The sequence below is a fragment of the Salmo salar genome, chromosome 13 (genome assembly GCF_965601325.2).
Source record: "Salmo salar chromosome 13, fSalSal1, whole genome shotgun sequence".
NCBI lineage: Eukaryota > Metazoa > Chordata > Actinopteri > Salmoniformes > Salmonidae > Salmo > Salmo salar.
The window spans coordinates 53,338,314-53,357,300 of record NC_138303.1 but is presented as its reverse complement, the minus strand read 5'-3'; the positions used below and the strand labels follow the sequence as shown (position 1 = coordinate 53,357,300).

The following is an 18,987-nucleotide window of genomic DNA, read 5'->3' as shown; positions in this document are numbered from 1 at the left end:
CCCATTGTGACTCGCTTGTGGGCGTGCTGGCAGTACATGGCAACAAGTTCGAGGGTGCGTCAAGAATTCAGCATAGCAAGTTTGTAAGAATGTCTGGTTATTAAATGTGTAAATAGTTCAATAGTAATACGCTCTAAAACACTCTGGTGACAAACTTTGCTGCCCTGTTTCCAATTGTCCACATGGCTGGGAGAACCTATTCAAGTAAGTAAATACATTTTGAAAATGTAAAAAAAAAAAAAACGATGTATTATTAGCTAACTAGCTACAGTGCAGGCTAACTCAAATGACCTGCTAAATCTAATTGGGCAGCTAGCTTTCTAGCCAACTTTACATACTGTATAGATAACGTTAGTTAGCTAAGTTAATTAAATATCACCCAGGTACCTAACTTCATATTAGCTAGCTATCTTGATGTATTTATCACTGTATAAAACAAACTCCAAATGCATTTGTAGGTAGCTAGCTAACAGCCATGGAGGAGGGTGAAAGGATAGCAGCACCAACTGTCAAAGTGAGTAGGCTATTCTGGATAGGGCAGGTACTTGTGTGTAGTTCTAGTCCCTAGAAGACAGGACAGAGATAATAGTAACATAATATTCATTGCAGTGGAATTTTAGTGCTGTGGAATTTCAGATAAAGAGAGCTATGAAAGCCTGTCCCAATGAAGAGCAGTGGTTCTCAATCCTGGTCCTAGGGACTCAAAGGTGCACCTTTTTGTTTTTGCCTTAGCACTGCATAGCTGATTCAAATGATCAACTCATCATCAAGCATCAAGTGGTATTTCTGTATTAATTTGTGATGCTATCCTTGAAATGATCCTGTTATTGTCACATGCACGTGTTTTTGCACATGCATCTATCAATCTGATGTTATCATGAATTGTTATAAGGGATATTATACTTTAGTAATCCACAATTACATGGTGATGTAAAAGTCTAATAATGACTAATAATGACTATTTTCCATATTACCCCAGATACCATGTAACTGTAGATTCTACTTCTTAGCAGAGGGTGCTGTTTAAGTAAGGGTGTGACGTCTGTACAAAACCAAAACAGGCTATTATAAGTCACCCATATTGAACAAATTTAGAACAATTAGAAACCCTATAACCCACACACTCATGTATTAACCTGATTGATGGATTGTGTTGTGCAGTAAGCAGGCTCTGGTGTATAACTGTGGCTCCTTCAAAGAATAGGCAAGAGGGCCAACCATGGAGAATAGTAAGACACTTCATTATTTCTATAACTATGCTAAATTGTTTGTCCTCGTGTGTCCGTTCATGTTTTTCAGCATAAAGTACTCTGCAGCTACTTAGTGTGGACACCAGGTGAGGCCACACACACAGATTTAACTACCTTATTTTCTCAATAAGTCTCTCTCCTTCACTTCCTCCCTCTCTCTTCTCCCTAAATCCTCTAGGTTATATCAGATGTGTCGGTAAACCCCTCCTGCATCGGAACTGGCTACATAGAGGGCACAGCATGATCAGAGGTGAGAGGTCACTTGGTCAGGTCAACAGGAAGTATTATTAAAAGGATGCTTTACATTGAAATACAGATGGAGATGTAGTAGTCCCAGAGTTAATGATCCAAGGTCAGTTTTGCATTTCACCTCCTGATTATGACTGAGTGTTAGAATAAAAAACAAACAAGGCTTAAGCATGCTCTCTCGTCTGCAGAAATGTTTTGATGTGAAAGAGGATGCCAACCCCCAGTCCCGTCATCGCCACCTCACCCGCTCTTAAGATAACCTTCGGGCCGACTGGGAGTCCGAGGCTGGTTAGGAGACACCACTAGAGACACTTATGTAATTGTGATGAACTGAGAGAATATTAGGGTAGCACTGTGATTCATTAATCATAGGAGCAGGGAAGGCAGCATATGTCCTTACCTCTTTCCCTTTGTCTTTTACACCTCTCTTGCCACCTTTCTTCCTCTGTTTTCATAATACACAACAGATATGCATTGAAGTACAGATTGAACTTGTATTTATAATATTTATAATGCATGTATTTATAACACTTGGATAATTAACTTCTTTCAATAAAGCATTTCACATTCTCTACTGGTTGAAATTAAGTCTCTCATTTGATGAAATACTACACTTGTCCTGTGTTTATCAGATCAATGCAGATGAAGGAAATTAGATATTGAGATGAACCGGTTTGAGTATTTACATGATGCATAGGAAGTGTAGTGTACTGTTTTTTTTTAAATTCTACTTCTGTATATAAATTATATTATAATTGATATTATAATTATAAATCAGCTTTTAACTAGTTAAATCATGTTTGTAGCCTATTGCATAGTTACAATGTGTAACCATAGATGCCCCAGGACCAAGATTGGTAAACACTGTTGAAGTGTATAATACATACATGCAGACATAGCATCATTGAAAGACTTGAATTTGATAAAACTGGAATTGGAAATTAATGAAAAATTCTCAGACATTCATACCTGAACTGCACCATTATTTGCCAAGGTAGAGTACAGGATCAGTGAATATATTAAATGTACAGGCTACAATGTGGGGGATCTCATGCATGGTAATAACTACATGTATGTACGACTTGCATCCTTGGCACAAAGTTATATCAAATTTTATTGGTCACATACACATGTTTAGCAGATGTTAATGCGAGTGTAGTGAAATGCTTGTGCTTCTAGTTCCGACAATGCAGTAATATCTAACAAGTAATCTAACAAATTCACAACTACTACCTTATACACACAAATGTGAAGGGATGAATAAGAATATGTACATATGGATGAGCGATGGCCGTGCGGCATAGGCAAGATGCAGTAGATGGTATAGAATACAGTATATACATATGAGATGAGTAATGTAGGATATGTAAACATTTAAGTGGGGTTATTTAAAGTGACTAGTGATACCATTATTAAGTCAATTTATTAAAGTGGCCAGAGATTTGAGTATGTATATTGGCAGCAGCCTCTCTATGTTAGTGATGGCTGTTTAACAGTCTGATGGCCTTGAGATAGATGCTGTTTTTCAGTCTCAGCTTTCATGCACCTGTACTGACCTCTTCTTCTGGATGATAGCGGGGTGAACAGGCAGTGGCTCAGATGGTTGTTGTCCTTGATGATCTTTATGGCCTTCCTGTGACATCGGGTGTTGTATGTGTCCTGGAGGGCAGGTAGTTTGCCCCCGGTGATGCGTTGTGCAGACCGCACTACCCTCTGGAGAGCCTTGCGGTTGAGGGCGGTGCAGTTGCCGTACCAGGTGGTGATACAGCCCGACAGGATGCTCTCGATTGTGCATCTGTAAAAGTTTGTGTTTTAGGTGACAAGCCAAATTTCTTCAGCCTCCTCAGCTGTAGTCAATGAACAGCATTCTTACATAGGTATTCCTCTTGTCCAGATGGGATAGGGCAGTGTGCAGTGAGATGGCGATTGCATTGTCAGTGGACCTCAGGGGGGTAAGCAAATTGGAGTGGGTCTAGGGTGTCAGGTAGGGTGGAGGTGATATGATCCTTGACTAGTCTCTCAAAGCACTTCATGATGACAAAAGTGAGTGAAATGGGGTGATAGTCATTTAGTTCAGTTACCTTAGTTCAGTTACCAGCAGACTGGGATAGGGATTGATTGAATATGTCCGTAAACACACCAGCCAGCTGGTCTGCGCATGCTCTGAGGACGCGGCTAGGGATGCCGTCTGGGCCGGCAGCCTTGCAAGGGTTAACATGTTTAAATGTTTTACTCACGCTGGTCACGGAGAGGGAGAGCCCACAGGCTTTGGTAGCGGGCCGTGTCAGTGACACTGTATTGTCCTCAAAGCAAGCAAAGAAGTTGTTTAATTTGTCTGGGAGCAAGACGTCGATGTCCGCGACGGGGCTGGTTTTCTTTTTGTAATCTGTGATTGACTGAAAACTGTCACGTCCTGACCAGCAGAGGGAGGTATGGTATCAGTTTTGGGTCAGGATGTGGCAGGTTTTTTGTATGTTAAGGGGTTTGTGTCGGTGATTAGACTCCCAATTGAAGGCAGGTGTGTTGAGTTGCCTTTGATTGGGAGTCTTATATAGTGGTGTGTGTTTTTCTTTGGGGTTGTGGGTAGTTGTTTGTGATCACTGCTTGTTTAGCCTGTCACACTGTTGCCGTCGTGAGTATTGTTTTGTTTGGTTTTCCAGTGGATACTTTACTTGTTTTTTCATCAATAAACATGAGTATCCACATTTTCGCTGGTAGCGCCTGGCGCGAAATACGAAAAACCTTAAAAATGCTATAATTTCAATTTCTCAAACATATGACTATTTTACACCATTTGAAAGATAAGACTCTCCTTTATCTAACCACATTGTCCGATTTCAAAAAGGCATTACAGCTAAAGCAAAACATTAGATTATGTCAGGAGAGTACCCTGACAGAAATAATCACACACCCATTTTTCAAGCTAGCATATAATGTCACAAAAACCAAAACCACAGCTAAATGCAGCACTAACCTTTGATGATCTTCATCAGATGACACTCCTAGGACATTATGTTATACAATACATGCATGTTTTGTTCAATCAAGTTCATATTTATATCAAAAAACAGCTTTTTTATTAGCATGTTTTGTTCAGAACTAGCATACCCACCGCAAACTTCCGGTGAATTTACTAAATTACTCACGATAAACGTTGACAAAAAACATAACAATTATTTTAAGAATTATAGATACAGAACTCCTTTATGCAATCACGGTGTCAGATTTTAAAATAGCTTTTCGGCGAAAGCACATTTCGCAATATTCTGAGTACATAGCCCGGCCATCACGGCTAGCTAATTTGACACCCACCAAGTTTGGCCCTCACCAAACTCAGATTTACTATAAGAAAAATTGGATTACCTTTGCTGTTCTTCGTCAGAATGCACTCCCAGGACTTCTACTTCAACAACAAATGTTGTTTTGGTTCCAAATAATCTATAGTTATATCCAAATAGCTCCGTTTTGTTCGTGCGTTCAAGTCACTATCCGAAGGGTGACGCTCCGGGCGCGTTTTGTGACAAAAAAATGTCAAAATATTCCATTACCGTACTTCGAAGCATGTCAAACGCTGTTTAAAATCAATTTTTATGCGATTTTTCTCGTAAAATAGCGATACTGCCCCCTATCCCAAACAGGTTAAACAGAAGTTGTAGTTCATTTTAATTGTATGCTTTCTAAGCGTTGCCATTCCAATCTGAAAAGTCTGCGAAATGTTTGGCACAAGCTGCACATCTATAACTTATAGATTCTTCCCATGCTCTAAAATGGAGTGAAGTTCACTGGGTTCCTTTAACTTCTTCCAGCTGCTCGTTTTCTTTTTTTTAAAAGATCTTCCGTTTAAGGCAAATCGGAACTCACCAGCCTTTGGAGTAAGCGGTTTCTGTTGCAACAGAACCGTGTGTCATGAATTCACCTCTGTCAAGCATGGGGGGTGTTGGGTTCAATAACATATATTAAACACTGCCTGTACACTACTGTGACTAAAACACACACATCAGAGCTGCCAACTCGTACACATTGTCCGTGAGACACACGCACTTGACCCAAATCTCACGCTCTCATGGCACTCCTCTTATACTGTATCTCACACATTGAAAAGTACTGCTTTTCAATGCGGAAAATCTAATCGGAAAATCTGCGCCTGCAATTTAACATCATGAGCTGAACCTCTATCATTGTCCTGTTTTGCCACAGCACTGTGAACTACAGCACATTGAAGCTGTCTAGTTGTGTAAGGGATAAAGGGGATTGGATGCATGTTTTAAAGAAACACCCCTCAAGATTAGAGTGGGGTTAATGGGGAAAGAGAAGGTTGTGTATAAAACTGTAAAAAGAGCAGCACGGTAGCACTGTTTGCGTACAATGTTACCAACAGAATTAGGTTTCTGTTACTCCCGTCCCTGTTGCAGATTGCAGCCTTTTGACAGCATGTACTAGTCGATTTAATCCACACTTGCATTAGTCTCCTCGTTTGGTGGTTGGCATTTAGGCTGTGACAAGAAAAAGGCAGCAGACAGACCAACAGTATGTTATAGCAGGGAAGTTTGGTAGGGTGACCTGATTTATAGCTATAAAACTAATTTTGTCAGATTGTGAACCCAAAAATGTAAGTTTGATTCAAGAGGAGGGACAATAAATAATTTGGTTAAAGTGTAGGGGAAGATTTATGTCATCTTGTCTTATCTATTTATTCTGATCAGTGTAACAATTATCATTCTTAACAATAGGGTAATTACTGTGCTTGTTTTTGCAACCTGGTCTCAGGACATTTCGTATTATTCTGTACGCATATCAGAGACACTAGAATTTCTAAGGTATGTTACGTTTTGTATGGTATATATTCATTTGTGGATGTCCATCCTCAATTTTCTATTATATGTTACGAACAACAATTTGTATTTTATGTTACGAATTAGCAAAATGTACAAATTGTTAAAAAAAATGATAAACATGCAATATGTTACGAATTCTATCTAGGTGGCTAACATTAGCTAGCTTGCTAACATTAGCTAGGCCTGGGGATAGGGTTAAGTTTAGGATTTAGATTAAAGGGTTAAGGGAAGGGTGAGCTAAAAGGGTTAAGGTTAGGGGAAGAGTTAGCTAAAATGCTAAGTAGTTGACTAGTTGACTAATTAAGTAACCATCTGTCTTATGTAGCCATACCAAACATAACATATCATCCTAAATGGAGTGTCTCTAATTCACCTACAGTGTAACGGGCATCATATGAAGGGGACCAAGGCGCAGCGTGTTGAGTGCTCATCGTAAATTTGAATGAAAATGAACACTGAATACAAATAAACAAAAATGACAGCCAACTTCTGTCAGGTAAATCTAACAAAACAGAAAACAACTACCCACACAAACCAAGGGAAAAAGGCTGCCTAAGTATGGCTTCCAATCAGAGACAATGATAGACAGCTGCCTCTGATTGGAAACCATACCCGGCCAAAACATAGTAAACAAAAACCTAGAATGCCCACCTCCTATCACACCCTGACCTAACTAAACAGAGAAAAACCAGCTCTCCTTGGTCAGAGTGTGACAGTACCCACCCCCCAAAGGTGCGGACTCCCGGCCGCAAACCTGAACCTATAGGGGAGGGTCTGGGTGGGCATCTATAATTGGCGGCGGCTCTGGTTCAGGGCGTAGCACCCCCACCGCCCGCTGATCCCCCCGCTTCTGTGTGTCCAGAGGAACCAAACCGTGGATCATTGCCGGAGGCTTTGGAACGCCAACCGCCGCTGAAGACTCCGGGCTGCGGACCGCCGTTGAAGACTCCGGGCTGCGGACCGCCGTTGGAGGCTCCGGACTGCGGAGCGTCGCTGGAGGCTCCGGACTGAGGAGCGTCGCTTGATTTTTTTCAACATTTTGTTACGTTACAGCCTTTCCGGAATTGATTAAATGTTTTTTTTACTCATCAATCTACACACCATACCCCATAATGACAAAGCAAAAATAGGTTTTTAGACATTTTCGCTAATGTATTTAAAATATAAAACTCAAATATGACATTTAAATAAGTATTCAGACCCTTTACTCAGTACTTTGTTGAAGCACCTTTGGCAGCAAATACAGTCTCGAATGTTCTTGGGTATGACGCTACAAGCTTTGCACATCTGTATTTGGGGAGTTACTCCCATTCTTCTCTGCAGACCCTCTCAAGCTCTGTCAGGTTGGATGGAGAGCATCGCTGCACAGCTATTTTCAGGTCTCTCCAAAGATGTTCGATCGGTTACAAGTCCGGGCTCTGGCTGGGCCACTCAAGGATATTCAGAGACTTGTGTACTTAGGGTCGTTGTTCTGTTGGAAGGTGAACCTTCGCCCCAGTCTGAGCGCTCTGTAGCAGGTTTTCATCAAGGATCTCTCTGTACTTTTCTCCGTTCATCTTTCCCTCGATCCTGACTAGTTTCCCAGTCCCTGCCGCTGAAAAACATCCTCACAGCATGATGATGTCACCACCATGCTTCACCGTAGGGATGGTGCCAGGTTTCCTCCAGATGTGATGCTTGGCATTCAGGCCAAAGAGTTGAATCTTGGTTTCATCAGACCAGAGCATCTTGTTTCTCATAGTCTGAGAGTCTTTAGGTGCCTGTTGGCAAACTCCAAGCAGGCCGTCATGTGCCTTTTACTGAGGAGTGGCTTCCTTCTGGCCACTCTACCATAAAGGCCTGATTGGTGGAGCTGCAGAGATGGTTGTCCTTCAGGAAGGTTCTCCCATCTCCACAGAGGAACTCTAGAGCTCTGTCAGAGTGACCATCGATTTCTTGGTCAACTCCCTGACCAAGGCTCAGTTTGGCTGGGCGGCCAGCTCTAGGAAGAGTCTTGATGGTTCCAAACTTCTTCCATTTAAGAAAGGTGGAGGCCACTGTGTTCTTAGGGACCTTCAATGCTGTAGAAATATTTTGGTACCCTTCCCCAGATCTGAGCCTCGACACAATCCTGTCTCGGAGCTCTACGGACAATTCCTTCGACCTCATGGCTTGGTTTTTGCTCTGACATGTACTGTCAACTGTGGGACCTTATATAGACAGGTGTATGCCTTTCCAAATCATGTCCAATCAATTTAATTTACCACAGGTAGACTCAAATCAAGTTGTAGAAACATCTCAACGATGATCAATGGAAACAGGATGCACCTGAGCTCAATTTCAAGTCTCATAGCAAAGTGTCTGAATACTTATGTAAATACATTTTTTTCTGTTATTTATTTTGAATAAATTAGCAAAACATTCTAAAACCCGGTTTTCGCTTTATCATCATGCAGTATTGTATGTAGATTGATGAGAAATGTAATCCACTTTAGAGTAAGGCTGTAACGTAACAAAATGTAGGAAATGTCAAGGGGTCTGAATGCATTCTAAAAGGCACCGTACCTGAATACAAAATAATGAACATGATTCTCATAGCCTGTTGCCCTCGTCATCCGTGTGTGTGTGGTGGCTGGCGAAGCTGGTGTGCTGGCCCAGAGAGGCATGGCGTAATGGCGTAGGTGGGGAGGCCTTTCGTAGAGGCGTGTGCGGGGTGCTCATAGTCCCCAGCCTATCATGGTCCTGCTGTAGACCACCTGACCTGGAGGGGGGGGGGGGGACATTATTGATTGATTGGTTATTTATAATTATGAGAGGCATTGATTGATAGGCTATACACAAAGTAACTAAACCATTTTAAATAGTGAAATACATGCATTTAATTCTGGTTACATTTTTACAATACATGCCTTTTCTTTTGTCAGCCTTCAACAAAAACCGTGGAAAATGTACAATTTTATGACCCCAACACTGAACAATTTGGGTTGCTCGAGTAAAATCTTTTACTAAGTGTTTTACTAAACATATGATTGTCAGAAGTTTTCATGATATGTTGATGTTATTACTACACTGAGTATACAAAACATTAATAAGGACAACGGCTCTTTCCATGACACTGACTGACCAGGTGAATCTAGATGAAAGCTATGATCCCTTATTGATGTTACTTGTTAAATCCACTTCAATAAGTTTAGATGAAGAGGAGGCGACAAGTTAAAGAAGGATTTCTAAGCCTTGAGACAATTTTTTTTTTCACCTTTATTTAACCAGGTAGGCTAGTTGAGAACAAGTTCTCATTTGCAACTGCGACCTGGCCAAGATAAAGCATAGCATAGCTTTGCAGAACCACTGTCAGATACAATTAATACGTCACGCAAAACCCTAGATATGTTACTTTTCTATCGACACATACAACAACACAGAGTTACACATGGAATAAACAAAACATACAGTCAATAATACAGTAGAACAAAAGAAAACAAAAAGTCTATATACAGTGAGTGCAAATGAGGTAACCTCTTCGCTATAGGAGGCAGTATTTTCACGGCCGGATGAAAAACGTACCCAAATTAAACGGCCTACTACTCGGGCCCAGAGCCAAATATTTGCATATTATTAGTAGATTTGGATAGAAAACACTCTGAAGTTTCTAAAACTGTTTGAATGAGTATAACAGAACTCATATGGCAGGCAAAAACCTGAGAAAAATCCAACCAGGAAGTGGGTAGTCTGAAAATTGTAGTCTTTCAGACCATTTTCTATCGAAACTACAGTGTCTGTGGGGTCAACTTGCACTTCCTAAGGCTTCCACTAGATGTCAACAGTCTTTACAAAGGTGTTTGAGTCTTCTATGGTGAATTTTGACCGAATAACAGCCGGTTCAAGCAGTGTACTGTCTGAGGTCATGTAGTTACTTCATGCGCGTTCACGCATGGATAGCATTTTTTTTTCTTCTGTAATGAATATGCTATTGTACGGTTGGAATATTATCGATTGTTTATGTTAAAAACACCCTAAGGTTTGATTGGAATTAGCGTTTGACATGTTTCTACAAACGGTAATGGAACTTTTGAGCTTTTTGTCTATTGATTTGCGCCCCGGTCTCGTGCCTTTTGGACGCGCCAACAAAACGGAGGTATTTGGACATAAATTATGGACTTTATCAAACAAATGAACATTTCTTGTGGAAGTGGGAGTCCTTCTGAGTGCATTCTGCCGAAGATCAGCAAAGGTAAGAAAATATTTATAACAGTATTTTAGAGTTTTGACGACGCCGTGGCTTGACGGCTAACTGTATAGCTTGCATTGATGGTTGAGCTATGTACTCAGAATATTGAACAATGTGCTTTCCCCGTAAAGTTATTTTGAAATCTGACACAGCGTTAAGAGGTAGTAAATCTATAATTCTTTAAATAATTGTTATATATTTTGTTAATGTTTTTGATGAGTATTTCTGTAAATGAATGTGCACATTGTGGTCATTCACCGGAAGTTTTGGAGGCTAATCATTTTCTGAACATCACGGGCCAATGTAAAATGCTATTTTTGGATATAAATCTGAACTTGATCGAACAAAACATACATGTATTGTGTAACATAATGTCCTAGGAGTGTCATCTGATGAAGATCGTCAAAGGTTAGTGCTTAATTTTAGCTGGATTTTGGGTTTTATTGACACATCTCCTTGCTAGGAAAATGGCTGTGTGGTTTTTCTTGTTTAGGTGGTGTCCTAACATATTCTAATGTTTTGCTTTCGCTGTAAAGCCTTTTTGAAATCGGACAACGTGGTTGGATTCAGGAGAAATGTATCTTTAAAATGGTGTAAAATAGTCATATGTTTGAGAAATTGAAATTATTACATTTTTGATGTTTTGAATTTCGCGCCCTGCTGTTCCATTGGCTGTTGGCTAGGCGTTCCGCTGGCGGAATGGGGTTCCGCTAGCGAAACGCCTAGATGCAAGTTAAGGCAATAAATAGGCCATGGTGGCGAAGTAATTACAATATAGCAATTAAACACTGGAATGGTAGATGTGCAGAAGACGAATGTGCAAGTAGAGATACTGGGGTGCAAAGGAGCAAGATAAATAAATAAATACAGTATGGGGATGAGGTAGGTAGATAGCCCATCTGTAAACAGCCCATCTATGTACAGGTGCAGTGATCTGTGAGCTGCTCTGACAGCTGGTGCTTAACCTCTCTGGGCCAGTGGGACGCTTCCCACCTACTCAACAGCCAGTGGAAACCCGTGGCGCGATATTCAAATACCTTAGAAATGCTATTACTTCAATTTCTCAAACATATGACTATTTTACACCATTTTAAAGACAAGACTCTCGTTAATCTAACCACACTGTCCGATTTAAAAAAGGCTTTACAACGAAAGCAAAACATTAGATTATGTCAGCAGAGTACCCAGCCAGAAATAATCAGACACCCATTTTTCAAGCAAGCATATAATGTCACAAAAACCCAGAAGACAGCTAAATGCAGCACTAACCTTTGATGATCTTCATCAGATGACACTCCTAGGACATTATGTTATACAATACATGCAAGTTTTGTTCAATCAAGTTCATATTTATATCAAAAACCAGCTTTTTACATTAGCATGTGACTAGCATGTGACTAGCATTCCCACCGAACACTTCCGGTGAATTTACTAAATTACTCACGATAAACGTTCACAAAAAACATAACAATTATTTTAAGAATTATAGATACAGAACTCCTCTATGCACTCGCTATGTCCGATTTTAAAATAGCTTTTCGGTGAAAGCACATTTTGCAATATTCTCAGTAGATAGCCCGGCATCACAGGGCTAGCTATTTAGACACCCAGCAAGTTTAGCACTCACCAAAGTCAGATTTACTATAAGAAAAATGTTATTACCTTTGCTGTTCTTCGTCAGAATGCACTCCCAGGACTTCTACTTCAATAACAAATGTTGGTTTGGTCCCAAATAATCTATAGTTATATCCAAATAGCGGCGTTTTGTTCGTGTGTTCAAGACACTATCCGAATGGTAAAGAAGGGTGACGAGCACGACGCATTTCGTGACAAAACATTTCTAAATATTCCATTACCGTACTTCGAAGCATGTCAACCGCTGTTTAAAATCAATTTTTATGCCATTTTTCTTGTAAAAAAGCGATAATATTCCGACCGGGAGTGGTGGTTTTCGTTCAAAGAGAGAGAAAATAAAAACATCTCGTGCCCTCGTGCACGAGCTCCAGTCTGATGGTCCTCTGACAGGCCACTATCCAAACGCGCTAATGTGTTTCAGCCAGGGGCTGCCTCGATATCATTCAGCTTTTTCCCGGGTTCTGAGAGCCTATGGGAGCCGTAGGAAGTGTCACGTTACAGCAAAGATCCTAAATGTTCAATAAACAGAGGCAAGAAGCCCAAGGAATGGTCAGAGAGGGTACTTCCTGTTTGGAATCTTCTCAGGTTTTTGCCTGCCATATGAGTTCTGTTATACTCACAGACACCATTCAAACAGTTTTAGAAACTTTAGCGTGTTTTCTATCCAAAGCTAACAATTATATGCATATTCTAGTTTCTGGGCAGGAGTAGTAACCAGATTAAATTGGGTACGTTTTTTATCCAGCCGTGCAAATACTGCCCCCTATCCCCAACAGGTTAACACCGTGTCCAAAGAAGGGCCAGATGTATACAGAATGGTGTCATCTGCGTTGATGTGGATCAAGGAATCACCCGCAGGAAGAGCGACATCATTGATGTATACAGAGAAAAGAGTTGGCCCGAGAATTGAACCCTGTGGTAACCCCATAGAGACTGCCAGAGGTCCGGACAACAGGCCCTCCGATTTGACACATTCACCTCTATCTGAGAAGTAGTTGGTGAACCAGGCGAGGCAGTCATTTGAGAAACCAAGGCTGTTGAGTCTGCCAATAAGAATGTGGTGATTGACAGAGTCAAAAGCCTCGGCCAGGTCGATGAATACAGCTGCACAATATTGTCTTTTATCGATGGCGGTAATGATATCGTTTAGTACCTTGAGCATGGCTGAGGAGCACCCGTGACCAGCTTGGAAACCGGATTGCACAGCGGAGAAGGTACGGTGGGATTCGAAATGGTCAGTGATCTGTTTGTTAACTTGGCTTTCGAAGACTTTAGAAAGGCATGGCAGGATGGATATAGGTCTGTAACAGTTTGGGTCTAGAGTGTCACCCCTTGGAAGAGGGGGATGACCGCGGCAGCTTTCCAATCTTTAGGAATCTCGGACGATACGAAAGAGAGGTTGAACAAACTATTAATAGGGGTTGCAACAATGGCGGCGGATAGTTTTAGAAAGAGAGGGTCCAGATTGCCTAGCCAAGCTGATTTGTACGGGTCCAGGTTTTGCAGCTCTTTCAAAACATCTGTTATCTGGATTTGGGTGAAGGAGAAGCTGGGGAGGCTTGGGCAAGTAGCTTCGGGGGGTGTGGAGCTGTTGGTCGAGGTTGGGGTAGCCAGGAGGAAAGCATGGCCAGCCTTCGAGAAATTATTCTTGAAATTTTCGATTATCGTGGATTTATCGGTGGTGACAGTGTTTCCTAGCCTCAGTGCAGTGGGCAGCTGGGAGGAGGTGCTCCTGTTCTCCATGGACTTTACAGTGTCCCAGAACTTTTTGGAATTAGAGCTACAGGATGAAAAATTATGTTTGAAAAAGTTAGCCTCTGCTTTCCTAACTGACTGTGTGTATTGGTTCCTGACTTCCCTGAAAACAGCAGAGGTGTATTTGGAGGGCAAGTTGGTCAGGATAATATCTATGTTTAAGGATTTTGAGTTGTACCTGGTAGGTTCATTGATAATTTGTGTGAGATTGAGGGCATCTAGCTTAGATTGTAGGACGGCCGGGGTGTTAAGCATGTCCCAGTTTAGGTCACCTAACTGAACGAACTCTGAAGATAGATGGGGGCAATCAATTCACATATGGTGTCCAGGGCACAGCTGGGAGCTTCTGGAGAGATATATTTTTTAAATTAGAAGCTCGAACTGTTTGGGCATAGACCTGGAAAGTATGACAGAACTCTGCAGGCTATCTTTGCAGTAGATTGCAACACCGCCCCCTTTGGCAGTTCTATCTTGACGGTAAATGTTGTAGTTGGGGATGGAAATCTCAGAATTCTTGGTGGCCTTCTAAAGCCAGGATTCAGACACAGCAAGGACATCAGGGTTGGCGGAGTGTGCTAAAGCAGCGAGTAAAACAAAGTTAGGGAGGAGGCTTCTGATATTAACATGCATGAAACCAAGGCTTTTACGGTTACAGAAGTCAACAAATGAGAGCGCCTGGGGACACACAGGGCCTGGGTTAACCTCTACATCACCCGAGGAACAGAAGGAGGAGCAGGATGAGGGTACGGCTAGAGGCTATCAAAACTGGTCGTCTAGTGCGTTGGGGCAGAGAATAAAAGGAGCAGATTTCTGGCCGTGGTAGAATAGATTCAGGGCATAATGTACAGACAGGGGTATGGTTGGGTGCGGGTACAGCGGAGGTAAACCTAGGCATTGAGTGACGATAAAAGAGGTTGCATCTCTGGAGGCACTAGTTATGCTAGGTGAGGTCACTGGATGTGTGGGAGGTGGGACAAAAGAGGTATCTGAGGCATGTTGAGTGGGGCTAGGGGCTCCGCAGTAAAATAAAACAATGATATCTACCCTAAACAACAGTATACAAGGCATATTGACATTAGAGAGAGACATAAAGCGAGGCATAAAGCAATCACAGGTGTTGATTGGGAGAGCTAGCTAAGACAACAACGGGTAAGACAACAACAGCTAATCAGCTAAGACAACAACAACAACAACAGGTAAAATGGCGGTGAATGGGCAGAGATGGTCAGTTAACTACACACAGGGCCTGAGTTCGAGGATGGGGCTGACAGAAAAACAATAAACAAAAATGGAGTACCGTGATTAATGAACAGTCCAGCAGGCATCAGCTGTCTCGCCAGGTGATCATAGGGTCCAGTGAACAGCGATAGATGAAACAGGGAAGCCGTTAGGCAGTCGTTATTACGGTAGCAAGCGGGGGACACGGCGTTCATAAAGTTAGCAGGCTGGGGCTGGCAGAAGCGTCTTCACCAACGTCCAATAAAGGCCAGTTGAGGGCACATCGGACAGAATTACGTCGGCAGACCAGTCGTGATGGATCGGCAGGGCTCCGTGTCGACAAAGGGTCCAGGCCAATTGGCAAAAGAGGTATTGTAGCTGGAGTAACTTCGTTTGCTAGCCGGGAGATGCACCTAGCTCGAGGCTAACTGGTGCTGGCTTTGGGACAAGGGCGTTAGCCACTATAGCCACTCGGTAGCAGCAAGCTAGCTGCGATGATCCGATGCAAAGGTCCAGAGCTTACGGCAGTAATCCAGTGATGTAGTGTCTTCTAGTCGTGTTAGTGAAGAGTCCGGGAGGCATCAGCTGTGTAGCCGAGTGAACATAGGGTCCACTGAGCAGGCCGGGAGATGGGCCTTGCTCAAGGCTAGCTTTGGGGCTGGGCCACTCAGTAACAGCTAGCTAGCTGCGATGATCTGGAGTAATGGTCCAGAGCTTACAGCAGGAATCTGGTGATGTAGTGGAGAAAAGCAGTCTGATATGCTTAGGGTTGATATCGCGCTGTGCAGACAGGCGGGTATTATCCAGGCTAAAAGCGGCTGGTGTCTGAGCTAAAGGTAAAGGCCGCTAGCAGTGGCTAACAATGACTAAATAGCTAGTAGCTAATTAGCTCGTTAGCATCTGATAGCTTAGCTTCTGATGGAGGTTCTAGCTGTAAGGTCTAAAAATAGCAGATCTGTATCACATTGGGTGAGGCGGGTTAACGGAAGGTATATTTAATTTAAAAAATGCAAAAAGAGATTGAAATATATACAAAAAAGACTAAAAAAACAATGTTTTGCATGACTACCGCCCTCCTTGTCAAAGTTGAGCGTGTGCAGCAGCAGGCTGACCTGGTGGGCCTTCTTGGTGACGTTGAGGGACTCTCCAGATCACGTTGTGTCAGAGAGTAGAGCATGTGCCCGTCCACCAGGTGTGTGTGGAAGGCCTGCGAGTACTGCGGAAGCCCCATGTCGTTCAGCCAGGCCTTGGCCACCCAGTGGTGGTCCATGTCTGCAGCCTTTGACAGCCTGCAGTGTGAAGAGATGAGGAGAGAAGAAGAAGAAAACATGAGAAGAGATGACAGGACATTGGGAGAGATGAGAAGAGATAAGATAGGAGGAGAAGATGAGAAGAAAAGATAGGAGGAGAAGATGGAAACAGATTACAAGCAGATGAAGATGTTTGTTTCTGATCACTAATGATACATCGACAAACGACAGTTTACAATCAGAATACAACTTAACTATGGAAACAAACCAGATTCAGTTACACCAGCTCTGTCAGGAGGAATGGGCCAAAATTCACCCAACTTATTGTGGGAAGCTGGTGGAAGGCTACCGAAAAGTTTGACCCAAGTTAAGCAATTTAAAGGCAATGCTACTAAATACTAATTAAGTGTATGTAAACTTCTGATCCACTGGGAATGTGATGAAAGTCTCTCTCCCTGGCTCTTTCCCTTTCACCACCCTCACTGACTCAGTCTGTCTCCTAGAAAATAATTAAGGTGTTTGCCATACTCCTAACTACCGGTACCCAAAACTACAGAATTAATCACAACAGCAATACCATTGCCTTAAACAAATCTTAGTTCAGTCACCAGTTTAAGTTGAGAGTTGGGGTATCCATGGCATTTTCCAATTATGTCCCTATTTTACAAGTAAAAAAATTGAGAACCTTTCATAATGTTGCCAAACAAAGACTCAACAAACTTACCTGAGACTCCCTGTCTCTGCCAGTCTGTTCCTGCATATCTGTCCCCAACTCCACTGTCTGTGTGCCATCTGTTGCCTGCTCTGCCTAATGACATCATTGTGAAACGTTCCCATTAGCATTTCACTTCTTTCTTATGAACATTTTATCAACTCGTCTTTGAGATATTAGGCTACTAGGGTTCTTACTTTGCGTTTTGGTGTACTGAAAAATACTGCCATTTTTCTACCTGGCTACCTGGCTGGCTGGCTGGCTACACACACACACACACAGTGTGTAGGTTATTTACAGTAGGAGATAGGCTTCTATCATCTTATCTTCTATCATTCTATATGGGCTTCGATGTAAAAGGTAGCTAGCAAATGTGAAACGGATTGCAGTGACGAGTTGACAGCTGTATGAGTTCACCATTTACACAACATATGCTGCAACCTTTTGTCATTTTAATATTGTTTGTTTCATATTGGCTGGCTTCCAACAATAGCTGCATTTGCAAAGCTAGCGAGCACCAATTCCGTTTCTGTGGTGTTTGCTATAATCTTTGCTACCTGGTTAAATAAAGGTAAAATTAAATTTAAAAAAAAGTTCCCTAGCGACAATTTAGCTCTTGCAACGAGACCATTAAATATATTTAAGACAATGGTAGAAGAGAGTGTAGTTCTGTTCAGTTTGGAGTTCAGTTTATCGCTAACCTTATCACAGGGACTTTGAAGCACTACAGCTGCATGCTAATAAATAAAGATTCCATGTTTGGCAACATTATGAAAGGTTCTCAATTTTTTTACTTGTAAAATAGGGACATAATTGGAAAATGCCATGGATACCCCAACTCTCAACTTAAACTGGTGACTGAACTAAGATTTGTTTAAGGCAATGGTATTGCTGTTGTGATTAATTCTGTAGTTTTGGGTACTGGTAGTTAGGAGTATGGCAAACACCTTAATTATTTTCTAGGAGACAGACTGAGTCAGTGAGGGTGGTGAAAGGGAAAGAGCCAGGGAGAGAGACTTCAGAGGACAGTGTCACAGCCACGGCAGGACCAGGTGTCACCCTTGTTGCCAGCAGCACCAGTATAGGGGACAGTGGCACAGCATGGTCCAGTTACCTCAGTGATGGCACAAAACCATATCAGCCATACCCACAATTTATAGAACCGCAAACTCTTGCCAACAGAGTGTTGACGTTTCAAGATAGATGGTTTCGCGATTTCCCCTGGCTACATTATAATCCATCAATAAAAGGAGTGTTGTGTTTTTACTGTATTCAAGGGTTTTCAAGCCAGCCATCTTTTGGCCAAAGAGCAGATGCTGCCTTCATTAGTGCAGGATTTAGGAACTTGTCACGACTTCCACCGAAGTCGGCTCCTCTTCTTGTTCGGGCGGTGTTCAGCGGTCGACGTCACCGGCTTTCTAGCCATCGCTGCTACATTTTTCATGTATCCATTTGTTTTGTCTTGTTCCCTGCACACCTGATTTTCATTGGAGAAAAGCCTTTGAAAAATTCACAGCATATCAAAACTTCCAAACCCATCACCACTTTGTAACTGTAACAGCACACCAGCTAAATCCAATCAGTGTCCAGTTATCCAGCGTGTGGGGTAAACAGCAGGAGGACGCAAGGCATTGCTTGATGAAAATTGTTAGTTCGGTGCGGCATGTAGTAAGACAGGGACAAGCCTTTAGAGGCCACACAGATGACAGTGGGATTTTATACCAGCTTTTGAAACTTAGGGCAGAAGAGGATGATCCCATTTTACTGAAGTGGTTAACAGAGCGTATCACAATGTACACAGGCCCCAAAGCACAGAATGAAATTCTGAACATCATGGCCAATAGTCATTCGAGGCATTGCAGCTGAGATTAGGTCT

The 18,987-nt window shown here is 42.2% G+C and overlaps 1 protein-coding gene and 2 long non-coding RNA genes across 5 annotated transcripts in view; 2 read left to right on the top strand and 1 right to left on the bottom strand.

Moving 5' to 3' along the window:
- Window positions 1-5: 5 nt before the first annotated feature.
- On the top strand, window positions 6-2,073 carry LOC106567392 (uncharacterized). Of its 2 annotated transcripts, none has more exons than XR_014380104.1 (4): window positions 6-204; window positions 1,162-1,229; window positions 1,429-1,500; window positions 1,688-2,073. It is a non-coding gene; the product is annotated as an uncharacterized LOC106567392 (long non-coding RNA). The 2 variants fall into 2 exon arrangements; XR_006758588.2 differs by lacking the exon at window positions 1,162-1,229 and adding an exon at window positions 1,300-1,336 and having other exon boundaries at window positions 10-204.
- A 522-nt stretch (window positions 2,074-2,595) lies between these two features.
- Window positions 2,596-18,987, bottom strand: part of LOC145850332 (liprin-alpha-like) — a 20,347-nt gene continuing 3,955 nt past the window's right edge. The window contains exons 3-4 of one of the 2 annotated variants that reach the window (XR_014380103.1): window positions 15,229-16,438; window positions 2,596-9,074 (exon numbers count right to left, since the gene is read on the bottom strand). Coding sequence is in view for 1 of the 2 variants with exons in the window: in XM_082960194.1 (XP_082816320.1) it covers window positions 8,906-9,074; window positions 16,262-16,438 (346 nt within the window). In the remaining variant the exon portion in view is untranslated. The remainder of the gene's footprint in view (window positions 9,075-15,228; window positions 16,439-18,987) is intronic. The other variant, XM_082960194.1, reaches the window with a different exon arrangement.
- LOC145860045 (uncharacterized) overlaps window positions 15,311-18,987 on the top strand; it is a 25,653-nt gene continuing 21,976 nt past the window's right edge. The window contains exon 1 of the long non-coding RNA XR_014380105.1: window positions 15,311-15,518. This is a non-coding gene — a long non-coding RNA (uncharacterized LOC145860045). The remainder of the gene's footprint in view (window positions 15,519-18,987) is intronic.